The following is a 23,268-nucleotide window of genomic DNA, read 5'->3' on the forward strand; positions in this document are numbered from 1 at the left end:
CCCGAGCACTGCCCGGCGAGACCTGCGGAGCGGCCAGGTGAGCCAGGTCCAGGCTCCGCTCTGAAAGTACCGTGTATGCGCTCCCGCGGTTGCCATGGCAACCTCCAGGCTGGCGGGGCCCGAGCAAAGCGTCCAGATGGCAGGCGAGCGGGGCAGAGCCGCCAGGCCGCGCGGCCCGCTGCCCGGACCTGGCCGCAGCTCAGAGACCCTCTCCAGGCCCGTCGTCAGGCGGCGTTCAGCCATATGAGACGAGGCTGTGTGTCACCGCAGCTAACTGTAATTGCCCTAATTACCCCCAGGCGCTGGACAGGGCGGAGCCCAAAGAATCCAGCGGCTGGAACAGGCCGCAGCTCCCGTTCTGGCTTCCTGCGTGCAGGGACAGCCTCCGCCCGGCGGCACACAGAGGAGGAGGAGCTTGGTGGCACTTCCTATGGAGAGTGACACACCTGTCATACCCAGCCCACCTGGACGAAGGTAGGTGACTAAGTGGGGCCACGAAAGACATGCTAAGTAGCGTTCCAGAGTCAAAGGTCAGAGCCGGCCAAAGCTTTCTATTCCGGGCCGACCGGAGAGCCAGCAGGCAGCCGGGGTGACAGGACCCAGGCTCCCCGAGTCTCAGCGCAAATTTTCAAACACGCGCCACCAGGCAGCAGGGGAGAGGTAGATGGAGGGTCTTTGGGGCACCTTCTCGGGGGACCTGGAGCCTGTCCGGCTCCCACACGACGCTCTTAAACTCAGCCAGGAGACCCGCAGGGAGAAGACCCCAAGACACCGGCCCCCTCACCAGGAAAGCTGGCCACCGACCCCCAATGACGACATGACGTCCATCGAAGGACAAAAAGACGAGGACCCCCAGCAGCGAGGCACATCCCTGCTGCCAGGGTCTGTGGTCTTCCCACAGCGGCAGTGCCCGCCCCGCCGGGAGAGGGGCTCACCCAGACGCCATCCAGACCCCACCCAGGGCGCCCGCTGTTTCTCTGGGCGGGGAAAACCAACCAAACAAACAAACAAACGAAAACCCTCAACCAGTAGTAACAAAACCAAAGTGCTTTTATCTACACTTTAAAAGGAAGCAAATTAAAAGCCAAAAACGCCCAGCTAAAAAATGTTAGGACTGCCCTGGCTGGTATAGCTCAGTGGATTGAGCACGGGCTGCGAACCAAAGTGTCGCAGGTTCGATTCCCAGTCAGGGTACATGCCCGGGTTGCAGGCCACGGCCCCCAGCAACCGCACATTGATGTTTCTCTCTCTCTCTCTGTCTCTCTCTCTCTCTCTCCTTCCCTTTCCTCTCTAAAAATAAATAAAATCTTAAAAAAAATGTTAGGACTTTACCCCCTATGACCTCAATCGTTGATCTTGGAAGAGAAAAAATGTAGGTTCTTGGTGAGAGAGAGAGAGAGAGAGAGAGAGACGGAGAGAGAGAGAGAGAGAGAGAGAGAGAGAGAGACGGAGAGAGAGAGAGACGGAGAGAGAGAGAGAGAGAGACTTCCCTGAAGAACCAGCAGGTGAAGGAAGGGCGACCGCCTGAGCTCTAGGAAGAGGGGAGCTGTGCCGGGCAAGACCGGGAGGCCGCGCCCCGGAACTGGGTCCCCGCGTCGCCTGGCTGTCTGCATGGCCCCGTTTCCTCCTGACAATTTCTTTTAATTATGACGAGATCGGGCTTGAGTTTGAATCCCTTCATAGCCCGCTCAGGTTGTGCTGACTCCACCGCAGCCCCGCCCAGGTGTGGCTCAGCCCGCTTCCCCACGGGAGACCCTGGGACACGCTGCCAGGGCCTCCCTCTGTCCCCCACCCGCCCCCCGCCCCGGAGAACTCCAAGGCCGGGGCGTGAGAGAAGCCACACACCCGTGAGTCAGCGTTTTCACGGAACGCCCCCTGCGGGCAGGCACCCCCCACCCCCCAGTGGGCACGGACCTCACGGATGAACACGGGGTGCCCGGGGTTCACTGCTCAGGAGCACAGAGCAGGGGGGCGGGGGGAGGGGCACGAAGGGGGCGGCGCTTCGCACCAAGTGGTTTCAGACCCCCCGAGAGGCAGCCAGGAAAACGGAGCTGGGACGGCGAGCGTTCCGTTGAGGCTGGTACCCGCGGGAGGAGGAGGAGGAGGAGGAGAGGACCACAAGGCAGACCCGGGAAAGCCTCCCCTGCCCGGCGCCGGGCTCCGGAGCAAAGATGCCCGGGGATGAGTGGGCCTCGGCCGGGGCAGGCCAGGCGGCAGCATCCCTGAGGTCCAGTCGGCTGGCCAGCGGCTGCCTGGGAAGGGAGTGGCCTCTACCCGGCTGGGCAGCTGCAGGGGCCCCCAAGGGCGGTAGCCGCTGGAGGCCGTCCCACACCGCCCTCCATGCTGTCACAGACGCCCGTGGACAGTCCATAACAAAGGAGTCCGGCTCCGCGTGGGTGACCCCAGCCATCACCCGCAAATGGGATTTTTTCAACCTGCGCGCACCCATCAAAAATAATCGCTGGAAAGCAAAATAAATTGTGTTTTAGTGTTGGGAGATTAAAACCGCCCCCGCCCCGCCCAGGCTGGGGCCGCTGTTGGGCGACATTTCCTGGAGCAAACCGGACTTCCCGCCCCCGGGAGGACCTTCTGGGGGGCGCGGAGGAAGACCCACGGGGAATAGCACGCTGCTGTCCGGGCCGGTGCCCCGGGCACGCGTCCTTCGTGGGAACGGGGGGAGGAGCTTTCACTTTACAGCCGAGCCTGCGCCCCCGCTGCCAGGCAGCCGCTCCAGCGAGCAGCTGTGGCCGGAGGGCTCCCCCTGCAATGGCTCAGAAGGAAACCCAGCAGCCCACCATTCTGAGGGTCAAAGGCGCTGGGCTGGAAGCCAGGGGGGGCGGTCTGGACAGGGGACTGTCTCCCACCAAACTTATGACAGTCCTGTGAGTCACACCCTATTGTTATTGTCACAAGAGTCCGGGAGTAAAAGTCACTGCCCCGGACACTGCCGTGCCGAGGGTCTCCAAGTACCGGCCTTTCCTTTACACAAGGAGCTTTTGGAGGAATGACACATTGCCACAAACATTGGTGAAGCCCTCGACCCCCACGCTGACCCTCGCAGGCAGTGTCGTGCACTCAGTCAGCGAAACTTAAAGAACCACTACTGTGTGCCAGCCTGCCTTCCAGGGGCCGGGGACACGGTGGCAGTGACAGAGCCAGCCAGTCCCTGGCCCCCTGGAGCTGACGCTCCAGGACAGTGAGACCAAAGACAACAAACACATGGAGGCCCCGGCTGGTGGGGCTCAGTGCACTGAGCACCAGCCTGCGAACCAAAGGGTCGCCGGTTCGATTCCCAGTCAGGGCATGTGTCTGGGTTGCAGGCCAGGTCCCCAGTAGGGGGCGCATGAGAAGCAACCACACATCAGTGTTTCTCTCCCTCCCTTCCCCTTTCTCTAAAAATAAATTAAAAAACACACGGAAACATAACGTCCGAATGTAACCGCCAGAGAGGAATGAACACAGGACAGCCTGAGAGTGACAGGCAAGGTGGACACTGTCGCGTTGTGGGCGGGAAGGTCTCTCTCTGGAGGCGACATCTGGGCAGAGACCTGGGGCCCGCCAGGGGCCAGCGGTGCCGAGACCTGAATGCGGCAGCACCTGGAGCATTCTGTTGCGTTTGAGTGCGAGTTGTTACACTCAACACCGTCGAGCTGCAGCTCCGATGGGAAACCGAAGCCCGTTCCCAGGCGCTCGGAATGGGGGGCGCAAGTGTACATGAAGGAAGGAAGAAGGAAACACAGGAAGAGACTGAGCTGCCCCAGGTCGGAACACTAGTAAGTGGAAGCCTCGTGTTTCTACAGACGGATCCTCCGGGCAGTTTTTAAGGACCAGATAGACATCGGCCTGAATGAAAAGGCCAGTCAAAGCCACACTGGAGCCTTGGCGGCGCCAACGTGTTCATGCAACACAGGCCATTGGGAGGGGAGAGCCCGTTGGGTGGCACTGAAACCTGGTCCTAGGGCCAAGGGTAGGGCTTTGACATTTCGGAGGACACCAAGAAAACGCAATAATCAAGATAAAGCATTGTGCGGCAGATGGGTTGACCAGGTGGCCCAATTCATGGGTTGACCAGATGCCCCAGAGTGTTTATCTAGAGAAAGGGGAGGGGATTGGACCCCAGAAAGCATGCCCCACACTGACAGTGTCCGGCCACCACCCAGCCCTGCAGTGACGACCATGGGGCTCGGCATCTGGGACCACGGCGTGTGACCCGTGCCCTGAGACCCCTGCCCTGCCCTTTGCCTCCCGCCTCCTCACCACGGGCCCCCGAGACCCGGGCAGGAGGCGGCTCAGACGGCTCGCCACGGACGAGCAAATGAACAGAAAAGCAAGACCCGCCGGAGAAAAGCGTCACTGTGCAGACCCAACGGCCACAGGCTCTGACTGCGGGCCGGCCACGTTGTCCTCCAGAGAGAACACAGCCACGCCGTGGTGACGGTGAGCGTCTGCGGGACGTTCGCAGACACGTCCGATGGGGAGCCAGCCCACGCTGCCGCCAACGAGGGCGTGCGAGCATGTACACGGCCTGGAGAGCACCTGGTTGGAAAAGCCGAAAACAGCGACCACCGGACCCTTAGAGGCAAGGTGTGTGGACACCTGGTCCGGCCCATGCTGCCTCTGCAGGGCCAATCTCCTGGGGAAGAGCTCCAGAAAGTTCCGTGGTAGTGAGCACATGCTCTGACATGAAGTGACACACAAAGTACATGCGACTTCACACGGCTCCGCCCGACCACAGAGAGGCCGGCGGCGCCCTCACGTCACTGATGAGCTACACGAGTGCCAGCCCGCATTCCTCCCGATTCCTGGAGATTCTTTTTGTTTTTTTAAGAACCCCACAAACCCTTGAAAACAGCCCACCCCAGGGGAGCGACATGTGGAAGCCATCCGGTCCCACAGCCTTTTCGGGAAACTCAGGACACAGTCCAGCAGGGACCAGGACACCCCCCCCCCCCCGGCAGCCTCACACGCACACACGCATGGGCTTCCTTCCTCGGCCGGCCTGCTCATACTCCTGCCCCTGCTCCAACACGGGCGTGTGACGTCCCCCGGCCCCCCCAGGGGAGCCCCCGCGCCGTCCTGGGCTGGGCAGAGCCCCCCCCCTCAATTCCCAAAACAGCAGTTAGAGCTGGTGTTTTCTGGCTCTTCACACGCGTCCCCTCCCCGTTCTCCCGCCTCGGCAGGGCACCGCGTCCTCAGTCTCACTCCTCCCCTCCTTTGGATTTCCTTCGACCTCCCCCCACCCCCCGATGAGGCGCCACTCCAGGCCCCTGCCCCGTCAATGGCTGTTTGTTGCGTTCCACTGGACGCAGCCGGCTCGCTCCTGCTTGGATGCACAGAGCGCCTTCTGTCCCAGCGGCCGGAGGGCCCCGCCTGGTGAGGCGCGTCTCGAGTTGGTAACGAGCCCAGCCCTACAACGGCAGGTCCTCCTGCGTGCTTCACAGACCGGGAAAGAGGGTCCGCGCGGAGCACTCAGAACCTCGCTTCCCGACCTGGAGACGGTTCGCAGCTGCTGCTGCCGGTTGGGAGTGGGCATCGAGGGAGACGCCGCGTCCCCGCGTCCCAGGGAAAAGCGGCGAAGGACACAGGCCTGGGCACGACGCAAACCGGGAAGGGTGGCGGGCGAGATCGGCCGGGGCGCATGGTCTCCGCCTCCCGGAGACTCTGTCTGGGGGTGTGCTCCCGAGAGGCGGAGCAGCAGAGGGTCTGGAAGGTCTTCCAAACTCCGGGGGGTTCCAGAGGGCCGGGATGTCGTCTTTTCTACGCCAGAGGCACGGGGCTCGCTGCCCCGGCCCCATCCCGGCAGGTGCCTGCAGGGGAGGCCGGCTCTGCAGACAGGCCAGGCTCGCGGCTGGCACTTGGTTTCCAAACAGGCGGGCATGTGTCGTGGTCACCTCTGCATCCCGTGACCGAGAGCATCACACGCACATACACAGAGACACGTGTGTGTGTGCATGTGCGTGCATAGACACGTGTGTATGCACATACCCAGAGATACACCTGTGCGTACACAGAGACACACATGTGCATACACGGTGACACACATGTGCACACACAGAGACACATGTGCACACAGCGACACACATGTGCACACACAGAGACACACATGTGCACACGCAGGCACACGGGCTGGTCCATGCAGGCGTCCCCTCCTCCCGCCCCCGGCTCTCCGCTGCACGAGCAGACTCCCGGCGGGACCCTGAGCCGGGGAGAGGGAGGCCGTGACCCCCCGTGGGGACCCTCTCCCCCACCTAGCACTCCATTTCAGACGCCAGATCACGGCTGGGCGCCGGTGCCTTCCAACTGGAACGTCGTCACCAACACTCGGCCGCTTGTTTCTGGAAACGGAAATCTGGCAGGGGCGAGCAGGGCGAGCGGGCCGCGCCGGCAGCGGTGGGTGGCCGCCAGGGCCCCCGCGTTCCGTGTCCGACGAGCCCCCCGTGAAAGCGCCATTCAGCCCGGCAGGGCCACGTGCAGCCGCCAGACAAGGGCAGATTCAGTGCGGACAAGCGATGCCTTCTGTCGGGCCTGGCCCCGCGCCTAGGGCAGGGGACGGGGACAAGCTGCCCCGACAGCAATTAACACGGCAGCGACAGCCTGGACGGGCCGCGTGATTGGCGGCGGCACAGTGACCAGTGGGGCCGGGGGACCACCACCTGCCCCCGCAGACCTGCAGCGTTTAAGGAGCTCGTGTGCCCGTGGGGTCCCCACGAGCAGACTGGATGGAGGGTACAACACGAAGGGGCTTCCGGACCCGCGTGGCCACCCAGGCTTTAGGCCACTTCCCAGGAAGTCTCCAAACGGACCGATACTCTGCACGCGGCCGACGGGGACGGGCTCTGTGCCGGAGAGCTTTTCAATAACCTCTCCCTTGCCCCTGGTGTCTGATGCATAATTTACTTCCAGGCCAAAGGTCTCCAGCAACACCGGTATGAACCTTTTAAAAGATTAAATTTCATCATGATAGGATTATAAAAACATGAGCGCCGGAAAAAACTCGTGGAGGCTGCAAATAAAGGCTCTCGTTGCGAGGCTGAGGACACTGGCCGGAGGGAGGGACGTGTCTGTTTGCAGACACTCAGTGAGCCGGGGGCAGCCGGGATGGCCCCCTGCCCGCCACCCCCCACCCCGTGCTGGACCCGGGGCCCCGTCACCACTGCACACTGAGGCTTCTCCCTATTGTCCTTAGGGGGGACGAGGGAGACGGAGGAGAGATGTGATGAGAAAAGCAGCTCCTTCCGCCATCGACAGAAAGGTCACCAAGTGCAGTCATTTGAAACGCGTCCCGCAGAATTTGAAAGTGAAATGCAGGCTGAGAGTGCTCACAAAATGTGAGTGAACTAAAAAAAAAAAAAAAAAACCACCATCTAATGTTGGAGTGTCTGTCCATGCAAGTCACTGAGATGCAAGGAAGTAAATGAGGTTATTAGGAGAATGACCGGAGACATTGTTTAGGACGGATCTCGGTGTCGGAGAGAACGCTCGGCCTCTGGTTCCCCGGACAGTCTCGGGCACACGGCAGGCTCGGCGCGCAGGGAGGGGAGGGGGCCAACGGAAGGATATTCGATACAGAAATAAAATATTCATGCCCAAAGCCCATAAAGAGCATCTCCAAAGCCATAAAGCAATATCAGTTCGTAGCCAAACGATACAAACAGGGTTCTCGCAGAGAAGAAAACACGAACGGCCGATAAACAGACGAACAGATGTTCGGAGTTGCCAACAGTCGCTGAGGTGGGGCTCGGAGCAGTAAGGAAACATGTGCGCCACTCGGCCAACCGGCCACTCAGGGGGTGGTGGGGCTAGGGACACGTCCAGCCCCCGGAAGAGCGCAGAGGTGAGAGCTGGCCCACATCATGGGGAGGGGGGACCGGCGAAGCCACTTGGGAAAACGGTTTCCTGCTTCGAGATGCCCAAACCACGCCGCCACCCTGGGGCCAGAGTGCTCCCGCTGCCTGAAACTTTTCTAGAAAAGCGCTTACACCCGTGGGTCCCCAAGGTGACGTGCGAGCACAGGGAACCCACCACACGGGAAAGGGCAGAAATGTGTCGCCCGGCCGGCCCAGGCGCACGCACTGCGGCATCATTCACGGTGGCCAGGACGTGGGGGTGGCCTCCGTGCCCACCCACGGGCAGGCGGGTAAGAGCAGGGAGGGCTGTCTGCACAGTGAGGAGGCGGGAGTCTTGCCACCCAAGACGGCGTGGGCGGACCCCGAGGGCATCGCGCTGAGGTGGTCAGTGGGGCAGACAGAGGAGGCGCCAGGGAGCTCCTCCCCAGGGAGCTGTGGGGTCAGAGGGCGGGCACAGCGGGGGCGGGGGTCAAGAGGCACGAACTCCCAGCTACAAAATAAACGAGTCTCAGGGATGGGAGTGCGGCGTGCGGCCGGGGTCAGCAGCGTGTGGTGTGTGTGTCGCACGTGGCGAAGCAAGCAGACCTCAGATGTCCCCTCGGGAGAATGAACGCTCCTGTGACTACGGCCGGTGGCCTGTGTGAACCAGACCTGGGGTGGCGGTCAGTTCCCAGGAGACAGAAACAGCCAATCCGGACACTGCACACTTGTGACACCGACGTCATGTCACACGGCAACCGCACCTTCACCTTTTTAAGTCAGGGTGGGAGACACCTGCTCTCAGCAGCAGGGGCCGGATATCCCAGCCAGGTCTCGAGAAGCGCCGGCCAAGGTACAAGGATGATGTGCTGACGGCACCGGAAAAACAGGCCAAAAGGTGAAGAATGGCCGAGCCGGACTCCAGGGGACGAGAGGAGCCTGGAGAAACCACAGCCTAGTGAAGTGACACCCATACCCACGCACACGTATGTACATGCTCTGGTTTGGGAACCCCAGGGCCACCGCATGGGAACAAAGGTGAACCAGACACGGCCACCGCTTGAGTTCTTCAGGCCCATCAGGTCGGTCCCTGACAGGGTTCCTGACGGAGACCCGCGCCGACTCTGGTGTCCCAGATTCCCGGTGCCGGGCCCCTGCAGGGCCCACCCAGGCCCTCTGGAAACCAGGGGACACCCTCCAAGGACTCGATCCCACCGGCATTTCTGAAAACACAGCGAACCCCAACCAGACACCTGGGGAGATGGGGCCAGGTGGGCCGTGGAAGCTGGGCAGTCCGGACGGCAGACCGCGGACCCTCGGGGTGGGGGGGCGCGACACAGCATTCCCAGGCAGAGACACTGGTCACCTTTTAATATTTTACCACGTCATCGGGAAAACAATTCCAATTTACAGAAAACCACGAGAACAAGAATATTATGACAAATACCCGGATTCACTTTCCCTTGCTTTCTTCTTTGCTTTTTTCCCCAGATTCCCCAGTCTCCACTTGACTCTGTTTGCTCTGTCGTTTGCATTGTCGCCAGCTCACTCTCACGCACGTGCTCTCTCTCGCCCTCTCTCTGACTTGACATCTGAACGCCAGTCAGTGTTTGCTTCACCAGCGTCAACAATCTCTAAGGAAAGAATTATGATGATTTCCACACACGGAGAGAGACAATTTGACACAGTACAATATGATAAGTGCTCACCGCAAGGCAGAAAGAGAAGAAAACTACCTCAATCTTATGAAATACACCCACAAAAAATAAACACTGCGGTGAGCATTGTATGTGGTAAGTGGAGAGAGACTGAATGCTTTCTCCTGAGGTCAGGTTCCCAATGGCAGCGTGAGAGGAAGGAAAGAACGGCTCTCCAGACCGGACGAGAAGTCGCCTGTCCCTGTTGCCGGGTCACGTGACCGAGGGGCACCCACACAGAGCCTTCTGGGAGAGCCGCCAGGGAAACGTTTTAGAGCGACTGAGCGAAATTAGTAAAGTCACGGAAGATAACATCCATGCAAAAAGCCAATTATACTTCTAAATTAATAGTTGGATATTAACATTGTAAAGAAGAATACCAGTTGCAATAGCATCAAAAAGCAGGAAATACTTAGGGGATACATTCAACAAAGTATTTGCGATGTCCTTACACTTAGAAACAGGAAATGTTGCCCAGAGAAGTTTGCAAAGACCCACGAGAATTGATAGCGATCACCTATTCATGGATCAGAGCACGCGCTATTGTTAAAAATGCGTATGAATTCTCCCAACTTGGTCTCCGGATGCAATGCAATCTCAATCAAAACCCCGGAAGGCTTATTTTTTTTCTAGAAATTAATAAGCTGAATCCAAAACTGATTTTGAAATTCAAAAGACTCAGAATAGCAAAACAGCTTGGAAACAGGAAATAAAATGTGAAGAAGTTACAAACACCTGGTCTCAAAATAATGAGGATGGCGTGGCCCAACAGACGCACCCCTACCTGGGACAGAAGGGAGTCCAGAGACGGGTGTGCAAACACCCATGCGGCCCACAGATTTTCAACAAGGGCATCACGGTACTTCAGTGGGGAGTCTGTTCTCAACAACCATGCTGGGCACTGGGCAAAAAAAAAAAAAAAGCACCATAGGAAAGAAGAGAGAAAAGGACAGAGAGGAGAGAAGGATGGAATGAAGGAGGGAGAGAGAGAGAACAAAAAAAAGGGGGAAAAAGAGAGCGGAGAACAGGATCCTCACCTCCGCCACACACACACACACACACACACACACACACAGCAGGGGGCTGGGGGTGGGATTACAGCCCTAAGCATAAGATCTAAAACCATAAAACTCCTACAAGGAAATGCAGTCCCAAGTCTTCATGACTCTGGGTAGGGTAAGAAATAGGACTCAAAGATCACGAACCATAAAATTAAAAATCAATAAACTTACTAAGTTTAAATTAAATTTTGATGCAGTAGAGGACCATATCAAAATTTAAAGCTTTTGTTCCTCAAAAGGCAAAAAATTGTAAAAAAAGGAAATAAAAGAAAAGGAGATGCCAGACTAGAAGAAAATGTTTCCAAATATTTATCTACTAAGAGTCTAGTGCCCAGAACATAAAAACAACTCTTACAATTTAGTAATTAGAGCCCAGCCAACCAGACTGTTTTCAGTGGACAAAAGGTTCGAACACACATATCCACAAGGAAGGCATATGAATGGCAGGTAAGCACAGGAAAAGATGCCCCAAACATTTAGCTAGTAGGGAAGTGTAGATAAACCACAGTGTAACGAGCCTACACACTCACTGGAACGGCTAAAATCAAAGGCAGACACTGACAAACGTCGACAAGGTCGAGGAGCAACTGAAACTCCCCCCCCCCCACACACACACACAGGATACAATGATGCGCTCACTTTGCAACACAACCTGTAAGTTTCGTACACCACGAAACACGCACTGCCCTGTGACCTAGTGACCCAGTGACCCGCTCCTGGATGCTAACCACAGGAAACGGTAACGTACCTCCTCCACACGGGGATCTGGATGCGAACCTTTGTGGCAACTTTGTGGCAACTTCCTTCACAAGAGCATGAAGCTGGAAAGGACCTAAATGTCCACGGACAGGCAGGCAGGCAGGTAACAAATTGTATCTACGCGGCAGAACACCACGGCCCAGCAGAGGAGGGGCGGAGCGCGGACACGCGCAGCGGCGTGGGCACGGCCCGAAGCAGCACGCCGAGGCAGGGCTGCCAGACACCTCGCCGGCCCCGTTACACGCTAGAAGGAGCCCATCTGCTCCACCGAGCCGGAAAGTAGGTCAGCGGTTGCCTGGGAACCGGGGCGGGGAGGTGGCCTGGGATCGGCGCGCGAACACCTCCGGTCGTCATGGCAACGGCAGGCCTCTCGCTGGCGGCATTGATGAGTCAGGTGCGCACCTTTGTCAAAACACATCAGAGGTGCGTCGGAAGTGGATGTGTTTTATTGTATCCAAATGAGACCTGGAGAACTTCTGATTTTTTTTCAAAAGCAGCCATAGGAAAGAAAAAAAAAAAAAGACGACCTTGGAAGGAAAAATAGTCAGACTGTCGGCAACCGCCTGACACAGCCGCAGGAGCCAGAGACGGCGGCGTAATGATCTACTCCGAGCGCGGAGCCGTGAGTGCCCGCTTCGATCCCCACTCCCGGGCAGAGCGTCCTGCCAGCAACGACTGGCAACGTTCACCCACAGCACACGCCGCCGTGTAAAACACTAGTGACGGCAGAACAGGGCGAGCCTGGACGGAAGGAGGGAAGCGCGGGAGGGACTAAAAGAGTCGAGGAAAAGGCAGGTACAAGGGGAACAAATGAATATTGACTGTGTACAGTAACACGGATGGAGCATCAACCTGCCCCGTGACGATGGCGCTTGCTTCATTAGGGAAAGTGATCCATGGCATAACGTACGGTCAGGAGCCGCCTGGAAACACGGCCCAGTTACCACATGACACCAGACTTCGGTGCAGAAAAGTGAAACATGGGATTCTCTTGTTTTTAAGATTTTATTTATTTGTTTTAGAGAGGGGAGAGAGAGAGAAAGAGAGAGAGAAACATCAATGTGAGGTTGCTGGGGGCCATGGCCTGCAACCCAAGCATGTGCCCTGACTGAGAATCGAACCTGCAATGCCTGGTCTGCAGCCCGCGCTCAATCCACTGAGCTACGCCAGCCAGGACAAATGTGAGATTCTCTGGAGCAGCCCTCAGGCAATGAGCGTGCAACGTCGCAGCTAACTGAGAATGGATTTGTGACCAACCTCCTGACCAATCTACAAGAAAGCAAGGAAGGGGTACAGGACAGGAACCGTAGAGGGAGAGCACACAGTAGGACCACAGATAAAAGCACACGCAGGATCAGTAACGATAACACTTATCGACGGCTCACCCCCCCAGGCCGGCCGGGTCCGCCCTCCTGCCAGCGGAGGCACCACTCCGGCTCCAGTCCGTCATCTGAACAGCAACATTCGCTACAAAAACCGATCAGCCACAACGGGGGAAGGTATCAAAGTAAAATGGGAGCTCAGAGAGCGAGAACAGAGACGGCTCCAAAGCGGGGCCCCTCGGCCGGAGCTGGAGGGGCCTGCATGGGCTCAGGCCTGACTGTGTGGGTGTCCGCACGGCCGTAGCCCTCAGAGGCAGACCTCCCCGGGTGGCCCAGCTCATCGCCAGGCTGCAAGCACACCCAGAGGCTGTGGGCAGGCAGAGCCGATCAGCCAGTCTGGAGCCCAGGCGCCAGCAGGGCGGGGCCAGGGGTGGGGTCCCAGGAGTCCAGTCTCCCGGGTAGAGGAGGGCTGGGGCGGGCGGGTGGGCCCATGGAGGGCAGAACCACATGGCCCCCGCCCCCCACGAGCATTAGCTAGAACTTCCGGAGAAGCAATTTTCCGAAGCAATAAGCCTTGAAAAAAACACCCACCACCAGCACCATCACTTCTGGAAACGCACGGAAGAAAATCATTTAAAAGATGAAAATTTAAGTACTACTTGGAACAGCAAACTGTTTAGCAATCACCTAACCGGCCTCAACAGGGACATTAAGGAGGCGACGCAGCATCCGTCTGAGAAACAGGGAGGGGCTCCCGAGGGGCTCACAGAGGGCGTGCAGTTCCCACCGCAAGTGCCCGAGACAGAAAACGAAGCCCCCCCCCCCCCGAAAGGAGAGAACCTACCAAAGTCGGGGGGCAGGGCAGTGACTGCACCCGGAAACAGCGCAAACGGGGTCCTTCATACCCTGGTTGCCGTTTTCCAACGGCAACCGCGCATCCTTTCTGAAGCGTGCAGGGCCACGGAGGGAAGGTTGCAGCGTGCAACCAGGAAGCCCGCGTGACAGTGAGGCACCGTGCCGGCAGATGGGAGGGCTGTGTCCCATCCCAGACCCCGCGTCTGTGTAAGCACAGGGGGCGAAGACCTACTGTTCTCACCTTTAGGACAAGGGAGGGGACCACAGTGGAGAAATCACACATCCCTCCGCCCGGCAGGCGCCCCCAGCAGGTCTGATGCTTCCCGACCCGGTGTGGCGGGGGCAGGGTGGGGGTAGCCAGCGTTAATAAGTTGCCGCAGGATAAAACACAGTCCCCCCGGCTCCGCCCTGCCCGACGCGGCTCAGTTTCACGGTGCGCGGCCCTCATCTGAATTACCGCCACTCAGGTGCGGGAGACGACAAACGGAAGCGAGACTGTCTTGTTAACAGATGTTTTAACAAAACAAACAACAACGACAACAAAGAACCCAGACGTTTTTCTTACCGTTTCAATGGGTTGTTGAGCGCCGGTGGCACCTGCTTTAGTGGAAAATGCTTCATTGCACTGCTCCCGCTCAGCCCCTCCCCAGCGGCTGCCCCAGAGAACATTCTGGAAGACTCATGCCATGCAGTGTGGATATTATTACACAGAGAACAGCTACTCGGGCCCTCTTCCCAGACGTGTTTATTTTTAAGCCCCTTTAAACTCCCGCCCACCCTGTAAGGACCAGGTCAAACGTCACCGCCTCTGGGAAGCCTTCCCGGATTCGTCCCCACAGAACACACTGCACCCCCTTCCTTCCCTGCTGCCTGTTCCTCGGTCTCCGGTTCTAGAACTGTGCAGAGCGCCCCCTGCTGGCTGAGCCTCTCCATCTCAGCCTCTGTCTCCTGGACCAGCGTTCTGAGCATCTTAGGAGAAAGTGTGAGCCCTGCCTCTAAAAGGGACTGTGACAGTCCAGCCGATTGACTAGGCCTGCTGAGACAGGTGACAGGGAGCCACCAAGTCGTGATGAAAGCAGCGTTTTAGGATCAGCCTGGCCACTGGTAGCGGGAGGGATCCGAGGGGAAGGACCACAGCCTGAGGCCAGGAGGCAGCCCCAGGGACGTTCCAGGGATGACCCGCACGTCACGGGGACACCACACTCAGCCCTGGAAGCGTCCCTGGTCAGCAGGCTCGGGGGGCGTAAGGCGAGACACGTTTGCTTCGTTTTTCACCAACAACTCCAGAACACCCAAACATGGGTTCCTTTTTTTCCCCCCAAACTATCCATCTTGAGAATCAGGAAAACTGAGCCATCTATAGGCAGCCACTTTGAAACCTGTCAGTTTATTCCAGACGGGGTGTGGAGACTCAAAGAGGTATGTCTGATTAAGAGAATGAGTTCTCAGGCCCCAGACTGGGAGGAGGTGTTTGCCAACCACACAGCCGACCACGGACCAGCATCTAAAGCATACAAAGAGCTCCCAGCACCGCAGCGAGAAAACAGACAGCCCAGATAAGAAACGGGCCAAGGTCTGAACAGACGCCTCACCAGAGAGGACATACAGATGGAAAATAACCAGACAGAAGATGCTCCAAACAGCATGTCATTAGGGAGCCCTGCCGGGTGTGGCTCAGTGGACTGAGCGCCAGCCTGCAAACCAAAGGGTCGCCAGTTCGATTCCCAGACAGGGCACATGCCTGGGTTGTGGGCCAGGTCCCCAGTGGGGGCCACATTGATGTTTCTCTCCCTCTCTTTCTCTAAAAATAATAAACAAACTCTTTTTTAAAACATGTCATCAGGGAGTTGCGAATTAAAACAATGAGACGCCACTACACACCCGTGAGAACGGCTCAGTTCCCAAACACTAACGGCCAAATCCTGGCGAGGATGTGAAGCGACAGGAAGGCTCGCTCACTGCGGGGGGAGTGCAAGGAGGTGCGGCTCCTGCGTACGACAGTGGGGCAGCGTCACACACAACCCAACACACTCTTACCACACAGTCCAGCAACCACGCCTCTCGGAATTCACCCAAAGGAGCTGAAAACTTCTGCCCCCACACACACAATAAAATATGCACATGGATGTTTACGGTAGCTTTATTCATCACTACCAAGCCCTGGGGGCACCCGGGGTGTCCTTCAGCGGAGGGTGGGTGAGCGAGCTGCAGTCCGTCCAGACGGCGGGCGATTATCCGGTGCCGCAAAAAGGAGCGACCACGTCGAGAAAAGACGTGGAGGAACCTAAGCGCACAGACTCGGCGGAAGGACCCAGGCGGAGGAGAGTGCTGCACACACTGTGTAATGTCGGCTACCGGACCCGCCGCACAAAGGCAAAACTAAACAGACGGCGAGGAGGGCGGGGGGTCGTTGCTGTTTTGAGAACTGGGGTCTCACACCGAGCTGGCGGAGCGAACAGGCAGGAACATGTCACAAAAGCATCAAAAACGTAAAGCTCCATCTCGTCTTTTGACCTCTTCACTGGTAGCGTTCTCTTGTAAAGATTACCTACAGGAATATTTAACAGAGACTTTATGTTTAAAAAAAGAATGCGTAAAAGGGGGAAATGGAAACATCGTAACAATAGCCAGCAGCAATGTTTCAAAGAGGACAGAGATGAAACACCGGGGATGAACAGACATCCAGCTATAGTATCAATAGAATGCTACACTGCTATTAAACGTTACATTCAAAATGATTTAAAATGACAGGTCGTTGCAAGGCCCCAGGAATCCTGAAACTGTTGCAAAGAGTCACTTATGTGCTCGTGTGTGTATTTGAAGAGGAAGAAAACCACCACTTTGAATCAGGTTTTTCAAGGGGGTGGGGGTTTATTGTTATAGTTAAATAGTGTCATTTATGTATTCTACCTGATTAGAGAAAACAATTTTCAAAGCTAAACCAATTCTAGCATTGACCAAAGTGGCATGTTAGTGTGTGTGCATATGCATGTGAACACACACAAATGCACGCATCCACATATTAGCCACGCCTACCCCTGAATCATGCATGGTTTGGGGATGACTTTCATTCCTTCATTTCTCTCAGAGGTGTTTTCCAAACTCCCCCCAGCGGAGCGGCCGCTACTTTTGAAGTCAGAGGCCTTTTCATACTGGCCAGCAGCACACACTCACACGGGGTTTCCCGCTGGGTGGAGAAATAGGTGGAGTGTTTTTAAAATATTTCTTTTTTTTTCTTTGCTTCAGCTGGCCTGAGCCTGTTTGGGGGTGAGGGGGAGCCCTCCACTCCCCGCAGGCGGATGCGGCGGCCACGTTCCGGCGGAAATCACAGACCAGCTCGGGGCCTGCTGTGGTTCCCTGCCTCGGATCCCGGCTCCCGACCGCCGCGTCGCTGGTGCTCCGAGGTCCCCAGGAGCCCCACGGCCGCTGCCCCTGCACATCCGGGAACTGCGTGTTTCTAAGTCCATTATTTTCGGATCCTGGAGCTGTTCAACCTGTGTTGAAACACCTGTGTCTCCTGGCGGTGTTAAAATTCACCAGCACGTCCTTCGTTCCTGCGTCCGTGATTCTCAACTCCGGCTGCCGGCCCAGATCACCTGGGGAGTCTTCTCGAAGTCGCCGAGGCCGGGCACCCCGAGGACAGCGCGCGTCACTTTGTAAGCCCCTCCCCCTCCGGCCGTGCGGACAGGCCTCCGCCGCTGGGAAGCCTTGACTCACTCGGTCCACAAGGGGCCCCCACACACGCCCCTGGGCCGGCTGCCTGGGGACGCTGTAACAAGCGCCACACACTCGGGGCCTTGAGACAAGACAGGCTGGTTCTTCGCAGCTCTGGAAGCCGGAGCCCCCGCTCCTTCCCTCCTGAGGCTCCAGGGGAAGGTCTCTCCACTCCCTCTGGCGCTCTCGGTAGGTGGCTCCTGCGTCCACCGGCTCCAGCGGCGTCCCCCCCATCTCTGCCTCCGGCTCTGTGGTGCCTTTTTCTCTGTGCGTCTCCCTTACAGGGTCACCTCATCAGATGGAGGGGCCACCACATCGTCTAGGGTGGCCTCAACTCAAGACTCTTAATGACAGCCCTGGCCAGGTGGCTCGGTTAGTTAGAGCGCCGTCCTGTACACCAAAGGCTCTGGGTTCCATGCCCAGTCAGGGCCTTGCACCTCGGTTGAGGGTTCACTCCCCAGTCCTGGCATGTATGGGAAGTGACCGGTGGGTTTCTCTCTCTCCCTCTTCCCCTCTCTCTCTCTCTCATCAATAAACAGCTCTTCATGGCATCTCCTGGCACCTGGTGGCCAGTCCAGGGGAGCGGCTTAGCATGGGCTCTGAAAGCAGGTTGCTTGGCTCCTTCTGGCCCCGAGCCATGGGGAAGCCAGGGACCCGTGCCTCGGTATGCGCATCTGGTAAATGGGAATGACGGCGGCTACCTGCCCGACGGGGTTCTCAGGCTCCCGACCGTTAAAGTCCACGTTCCTCCAGGGTTCACCGAAGGGTGGTGCATGTGATGTGTGTAACAAGCATTCCATGGTTTTTCATCTTCTACAAGAAAATAAGGAACAAACGGCAGAATCTCACAAAACCACCCTCAGAGTCACACGAAAACATTCCACACACTCTTTCTCCTCTCGGCGCGGGCTGTCACAGGAGGAAAGGGTCCAACAGAACCTGAGTCTCGTAGAAACACAGGACTTTCCTCAGACACAGAGGCGGCTGTCACCATCGCTGCACTGTCTTCTTTCCTTCTCTTTATCCGTTGTTTCCCCAGGCACGGGGAGTCTCTAGTTTATGTATTTTTTGTGTCTTTCCACTGTTCATGCCCCTTCCCCCACCCTCCCCTCTGATGGCCACCAGCCGCTGTCCGTCTATGGGCCTGCTTCGACTCTGTCTTGTTGAGTCTTGGGGGGGGGGGGGGGTCTTTTTAGATCCCACATATGAGTGGAAACATGGCATTTGTCCTCTGTCGCATGCACTTCACGGAGCACAGGGCCCTCCGGGTCCATCCGTGTCGTCACAGGGGGCCAGATTTCATTCTTGTTGTTGCCGAATAATATGTCAGTGCGTGAATACGTGTCTACAAGTAAATTGGTCATTCCTTTCATTCTCGTTTCTCACCTGCATGAGAATCCCTAAAGGCAACGGGAGACGCAGCCTGGTTCACAGTCACAGACCCGCCCAAGGACGCTGGACACGGTGACTTCCTTCTGGCCACGCTGGTACTGAGCGTCCGTCTCACAGAACGGGCGACGCGTCAGCCCGGCCAGTCACAAGAAGTCCCCTGCTGCTCAGGGGGTCCCCGCTTCCGGGCCACCGCGCTGGGCTCCAGATCGCCACACTCGGTCCGCAGGTGACTTCGACCTTGACTTCACCTTGAGCGGGGCTGCGGTGGAGCAGGCTGGTCTGCGTCGGTAGGGAAGCCTGTTCAGGGCCCCAGGAGCGTGTCTATGGGCGGGGAAGCAGAAGCCCCTCCCACAGGCACCGCCGAGCCCCGCCCCCCACCTCTGCTGCTCCAGTCTCCGGACCCGCGCCGGCTCGGGCTCCGCGTGGAGGACCCGCCCGCGTCTGCAGTTGCGGCCTCGCTCTGAGGTTCGGGTCCCGCCGGCCGGCCGGGAAGAAACCCTTCACCTCCCGCCCCTGTCTCGAGCCCCCCGACCCGGCACGGTTTCCCACCAACCGCCTCTCACCGCGCTCCCGTTCCCCGTGCTCCCGAGTCCTCCGTGCCCAACGCCTTCAAATCCGCCGATCTGTCTCGTCGCCTCTCTCCCCCGCTGGCAGCACCAGCCCTATCGGCTGTTTCCTCCGACACCCCGCGCATTCCCGCACAACGAGGGCTCGTTACAGCCTTTCAAATTAAGACCTTCCCAGCCTCGCCGGCTGAGCGCCCCGGCTCTGCCCGCACAACGCGCTCCCGGGTCTTATCGCAGACTTCCAGGCGGTTCGTACATTATATCCTATTAAAAACTCCGTCCCACCCGAGGTTGTCACAATTCAGAGACGACAGCTTTCCGTGGGAGGGTCGGTTAGTGATACACACGCCTGTTCCCTTTGTTTGCCCGGGAGCCGGCACTTCACACCTCATTTGACTCCACGACGCCACCGGAAAGCACAAACAGCGGCAATTGCTTGTCGCGGTTAGGGAGCGGGTCTTCCCGGGACAGGTGGCGAGCTGGGTGCGCCCCTCCCGCCCGGAGAGGTCGGACACCGGAGGGGACCCAGAAAGCACTGGAAGGCGACGTGGCCGCTCGTGGAACGACGTTTCTTGTCCTGGAACCTTCCGTCCCTCCTAAAGAGAACGTGAAACCCACGCTCACAAACCCAGAAGTCATCTCCGCAGCCCGAGTTCTCCCTTGAACCTAAAACGCCGCCACCACCAGGGCGGCCCAGAGTTCCCACACGGCGCCTGCGCTGTGCACGGCCCGGGGAACCGCCACCGCGGCCGGTGGGGTCCGGGGACCTGAGTCTGAGCGGCCAGTGGGGATGCCCCCAGCACGGCCGGCTGGCCGGCCACCCCTGCGCTGCGCCCCTGCACCCTCCCCTTGCAGGACCCTCTCTGCGTCCCACACTGGAAGCCCACCCACGTCATCCGGCAGGTCCGTCGGCCCCCGCTTCCGGGGCTGGCTGCAGAGACCGGTTCTGGGGGGGTCCGGGAGCCACGTTGCCCCGAACAGGGAGACACAGCGGTGGTGCCCCAGGCCCGGTGCGGCCCCGATGGGGAGAAAGAAGCAGCTTTCTCCCCAGGGAAGTGAGGGGCCCTGGGGGCAGGGGTCCCACCTGCCACCAGGAGGAAGAGCCGGCCAGAGGGGTCACCAGCCCAGAGAAGAGACAGGTGGCTGAGGGGCTGCTTGTGCACCTGGGCCCAGACACCCCCAAACTCCCCCATGTACCCAAGGAACCTGGGTCCCCTGGCCGCTTGGGCTTCACAAGGGCAGACCTAATGGCACCCCCTGGACAAAGCCACCATGATGGGCGCCCCAGCCACCAGGAGGACGTCTCCCCATGGGGACCGCACCCACCCGTCCCAGCGCAGAACGGAGATCGAGCCCCGCCCTGTGACGGACACCTCTGAAGACTGCGGCAAAATACGGCCGCCTCCACCGAGCCCTGTGCTCACCGTTCTTCCCTGACGGCTGCCCGCCCCACCCCCACTACAAAGCCCGGAACAATACCAGATGGTCATTTTCCCGGCCGACCCTGCTTTGATGGGCAACGGCACGGAACCCCGTCTTTACTGGCGAGATCCCAAAAAAGGCCTCCAGGGGCGTAGCTGGAGAGGGCTTCCCCGGGAAACTGAGGTATCTGAGGAGAAGCCCTGCTCCCTTCCAGTCTTTGTCTACAACTGGGTGAGTGTGTGATGGCTGGGCCTGCGGCAGCCATGCTGCCACCACGAGGAAAGAAACTGGAGGATGCCAGCCAGTGAACGGGGTGCCACAGAGTGGACAGGCACAACCCGCCTGGTGATGCACCAACCACACAATCCCCCTCTAAACGTCCCCCAGGTGAGATGAGAACGTAACCCTACTGTTGCAGCCACTCTCGGCGGGGGGGGGGGGGAGGGGGGGTCCGCTCCCTGCAGCGGAGAGCACGTGTGAGTGTCCGAGGCTCTCTGCGTCTCTGACAGCCCAGGGCGGGGGGCAGGGGCGCGCTCGGCCGGCAGGAGCAGGTCCCCAGGGGAGCCACGGGTCACCCAGGGGTGCAGACTGAAACCTCTGTCAGGAGGCGTGCCGGACGCTGACCGGGTCGCTGACCGGGTCGCTGAGTCTGCAGGGACAGGCACTGACCTCGCTGATCGCGGTTCCCAACGGGGAGGCTCTGGGCCCCTCGGCCTGAGTCCCTTCCCTCCCTTGGAGAGAGACCTCGGACGGTGGACGGTGGACATCTGGCTGAGGCCGGGGTCCCCCGCTAGGGGCAGCACCCAGCGGGCACCCCGCTGGGAAAGGCGAGCTCCACCCAGTCTCGCCTCCCTTTCTCACGCTCCCACCCACCCCGCCTCCCCCTCTGTCATCCGTTCGTTCATTCGCTCACTCATTCACTCACTCACTCACTCATTCATTCACTCATGGATTCACTCACTCACTCATTCATTCACTCACTCACTCATTCACTCACTCACTCACTCATTCACTGACTCGCTCACTCATTCACTCACTCACTCATTCACTCATTCACTCACTCATTCATTCACTCACTCACTCATTCATTCCCTCACTCACTCACTCATTCACTCACTCACTCACTCCCTCATTCCTGCTGTGGCTAAGGCTGCGGTGGACCTCAGAGGGTGTGAACACCAGAAAAGAGAGACGAGACAACCTGTAGGGACAATCGGTAAGAGAGGCAAAGGGACCGCGGGGTGAGAGAGCTCCCTGCACACTGGGCGCCTGGCGCACGGCCATCGGCACCGCCCTGCCCCCCCAGGCCGGCTCAGCCCGGAGAGCCCGAGGCTGGCCTCTGAGTCCAGGCACACAGGTGCCGGCTATCCACGCCACATTCCCCCGACTTAACGCTCTGAGGCCACATGCCGACACCCGGGCGTGGCCCCGGCGGGACGGCCGCGTTGGGGCACCAGGAGGCGGCCACTCGGCAGCCACAGTCGGGTCAGCGTGCCCATCACCAGGGACAGCTCCCCTCACCTCCAAGGAGTTTGTACTCTGTTCCTTTCGTTCTCCACCTCCCCGCTGCAAATAATAATGATAATAATGATAATGATAATGATAATGATAATGATAACAATAATGATAATATTCTCAAAGCAAGCCTGTCAGACCCGGCACCGCGACAAAGGTGAGCCCGGGTCGTGTCTGAGGCTGCGGGGCCAATCGGGCAGCTGCAGCCCAGAGAGTGAAGAATGAGGGCCCCCCCACCACGGGGCAGCCACCCCGCACGGAGCCCCCACCCCTCCAGAGTCTGGGGGCCCAGCTCAGGAGCTCGTGTCGGCCAGAGGGGGGCCCCGCCGTCCTCACATGCACCTGCTGTCAGCGACCGCAGCCACCCCCGCGCCCGCTGCCGAGGCCCCGGCAGGCCCTCAGCGCCTACCTGCTCCGCGGGTCCAGGCGCTGGCCCACGCAGGTGAGGGCGGCCGTGGTCCCCATGCCGTCATTGTCGATCTCTTCCTGCACGGCCCAGTGGTCTTCGCCGCTGACTCTCACCGCCGCGATTCTCACGCCAGCCGCCGCCTTGATCCTGGGGGGCAGGGAGACACGGAACCACCTCAGTTGGAAACAGGCAGCAAGAGCACGCCCCCAGCACAGACATGCCCTCCCCTCCAGGGGGCGCCGGGGGCGCCGGCTGTGGGTGGATTTCCTCTGAGAGCCAAGTGTCCTGCGATCTCCCAAGCACCCAGGGCAGGAGGCCGGAGCTGCCCCCTGCAGTAGTGTTCTGTCAGCAGAGCGCGGGGAGGGAGGCGCCTTCTGCCTCAGGGGCCCCGGGACGGGAAGGGATGATGTGTGGTGGGGGTGGAGAGGATCAACAGGGCCTGCGCTTCCCCTGGAGGCGGGGAGAGGTCCCCCGGGGGAGGGAAGGGGCGTGGGGGCCGTGGGGGCCGTGGGGGCCCAGGAGGCTGCCTGGCCAGGGGACCAAGGAGGAGGACACCACTGCCCCCCCGGCACCTCCCTCCGGAGACTCTCGATGCCTTTCTCTGCCCCGACTCGCTCTTCCCTCCTGCGAACTTCCGCCGGCGGCATGTGCTTCTGCTCGAAGCTGTCTGTCCCGCCCGCACGACGCCCCGGGGACTCACGCATGCGAACCACGAGGACAGGCACCCTCT

At 59.1% G+C, this 23,268-nt stretch overlaps 1 protein-coding gene across 1 annotated transcript in view; it reads right to left on the reverse strand.

The window, feature by feature from the left end:
* The window catches only part of TMEM132B (transmembrane protein 132B), a 152,565-nt gene that overhangs the window by 32,453 nt on the left and 96,844 nt on the right, over positions 1 to 23,268 (reverse strand). Inside the window, exon 3 of the mRNA XM_036014932.1 lies at positions 22,539 to 22,685. Within this exon, the coding sequence (XP_035870825.1) occupies positions 22,539 to 22,685 (147 nt within the window). The remainder of the gene's footprint in view (positions 1 to 22,538; positions 22,686 to 23,268) is intronic.

Source organism: Phyllostomus discolor, chromosome 13, assembly GCF_004126475.2.
Source record: "Phyllostomus discolor isolate MPI-MPIP mPhyDis1 chromosome 13, mPhyDis1.pri.v3, whole genome shotgun sequence".
Classification (NCBI taxonomy): Eukaryota; Metazoa; Chordata; class Mammalia; order Chiroptera; family Phyllostomidae; genus Phyllostomus; species Phyllostomus discolor.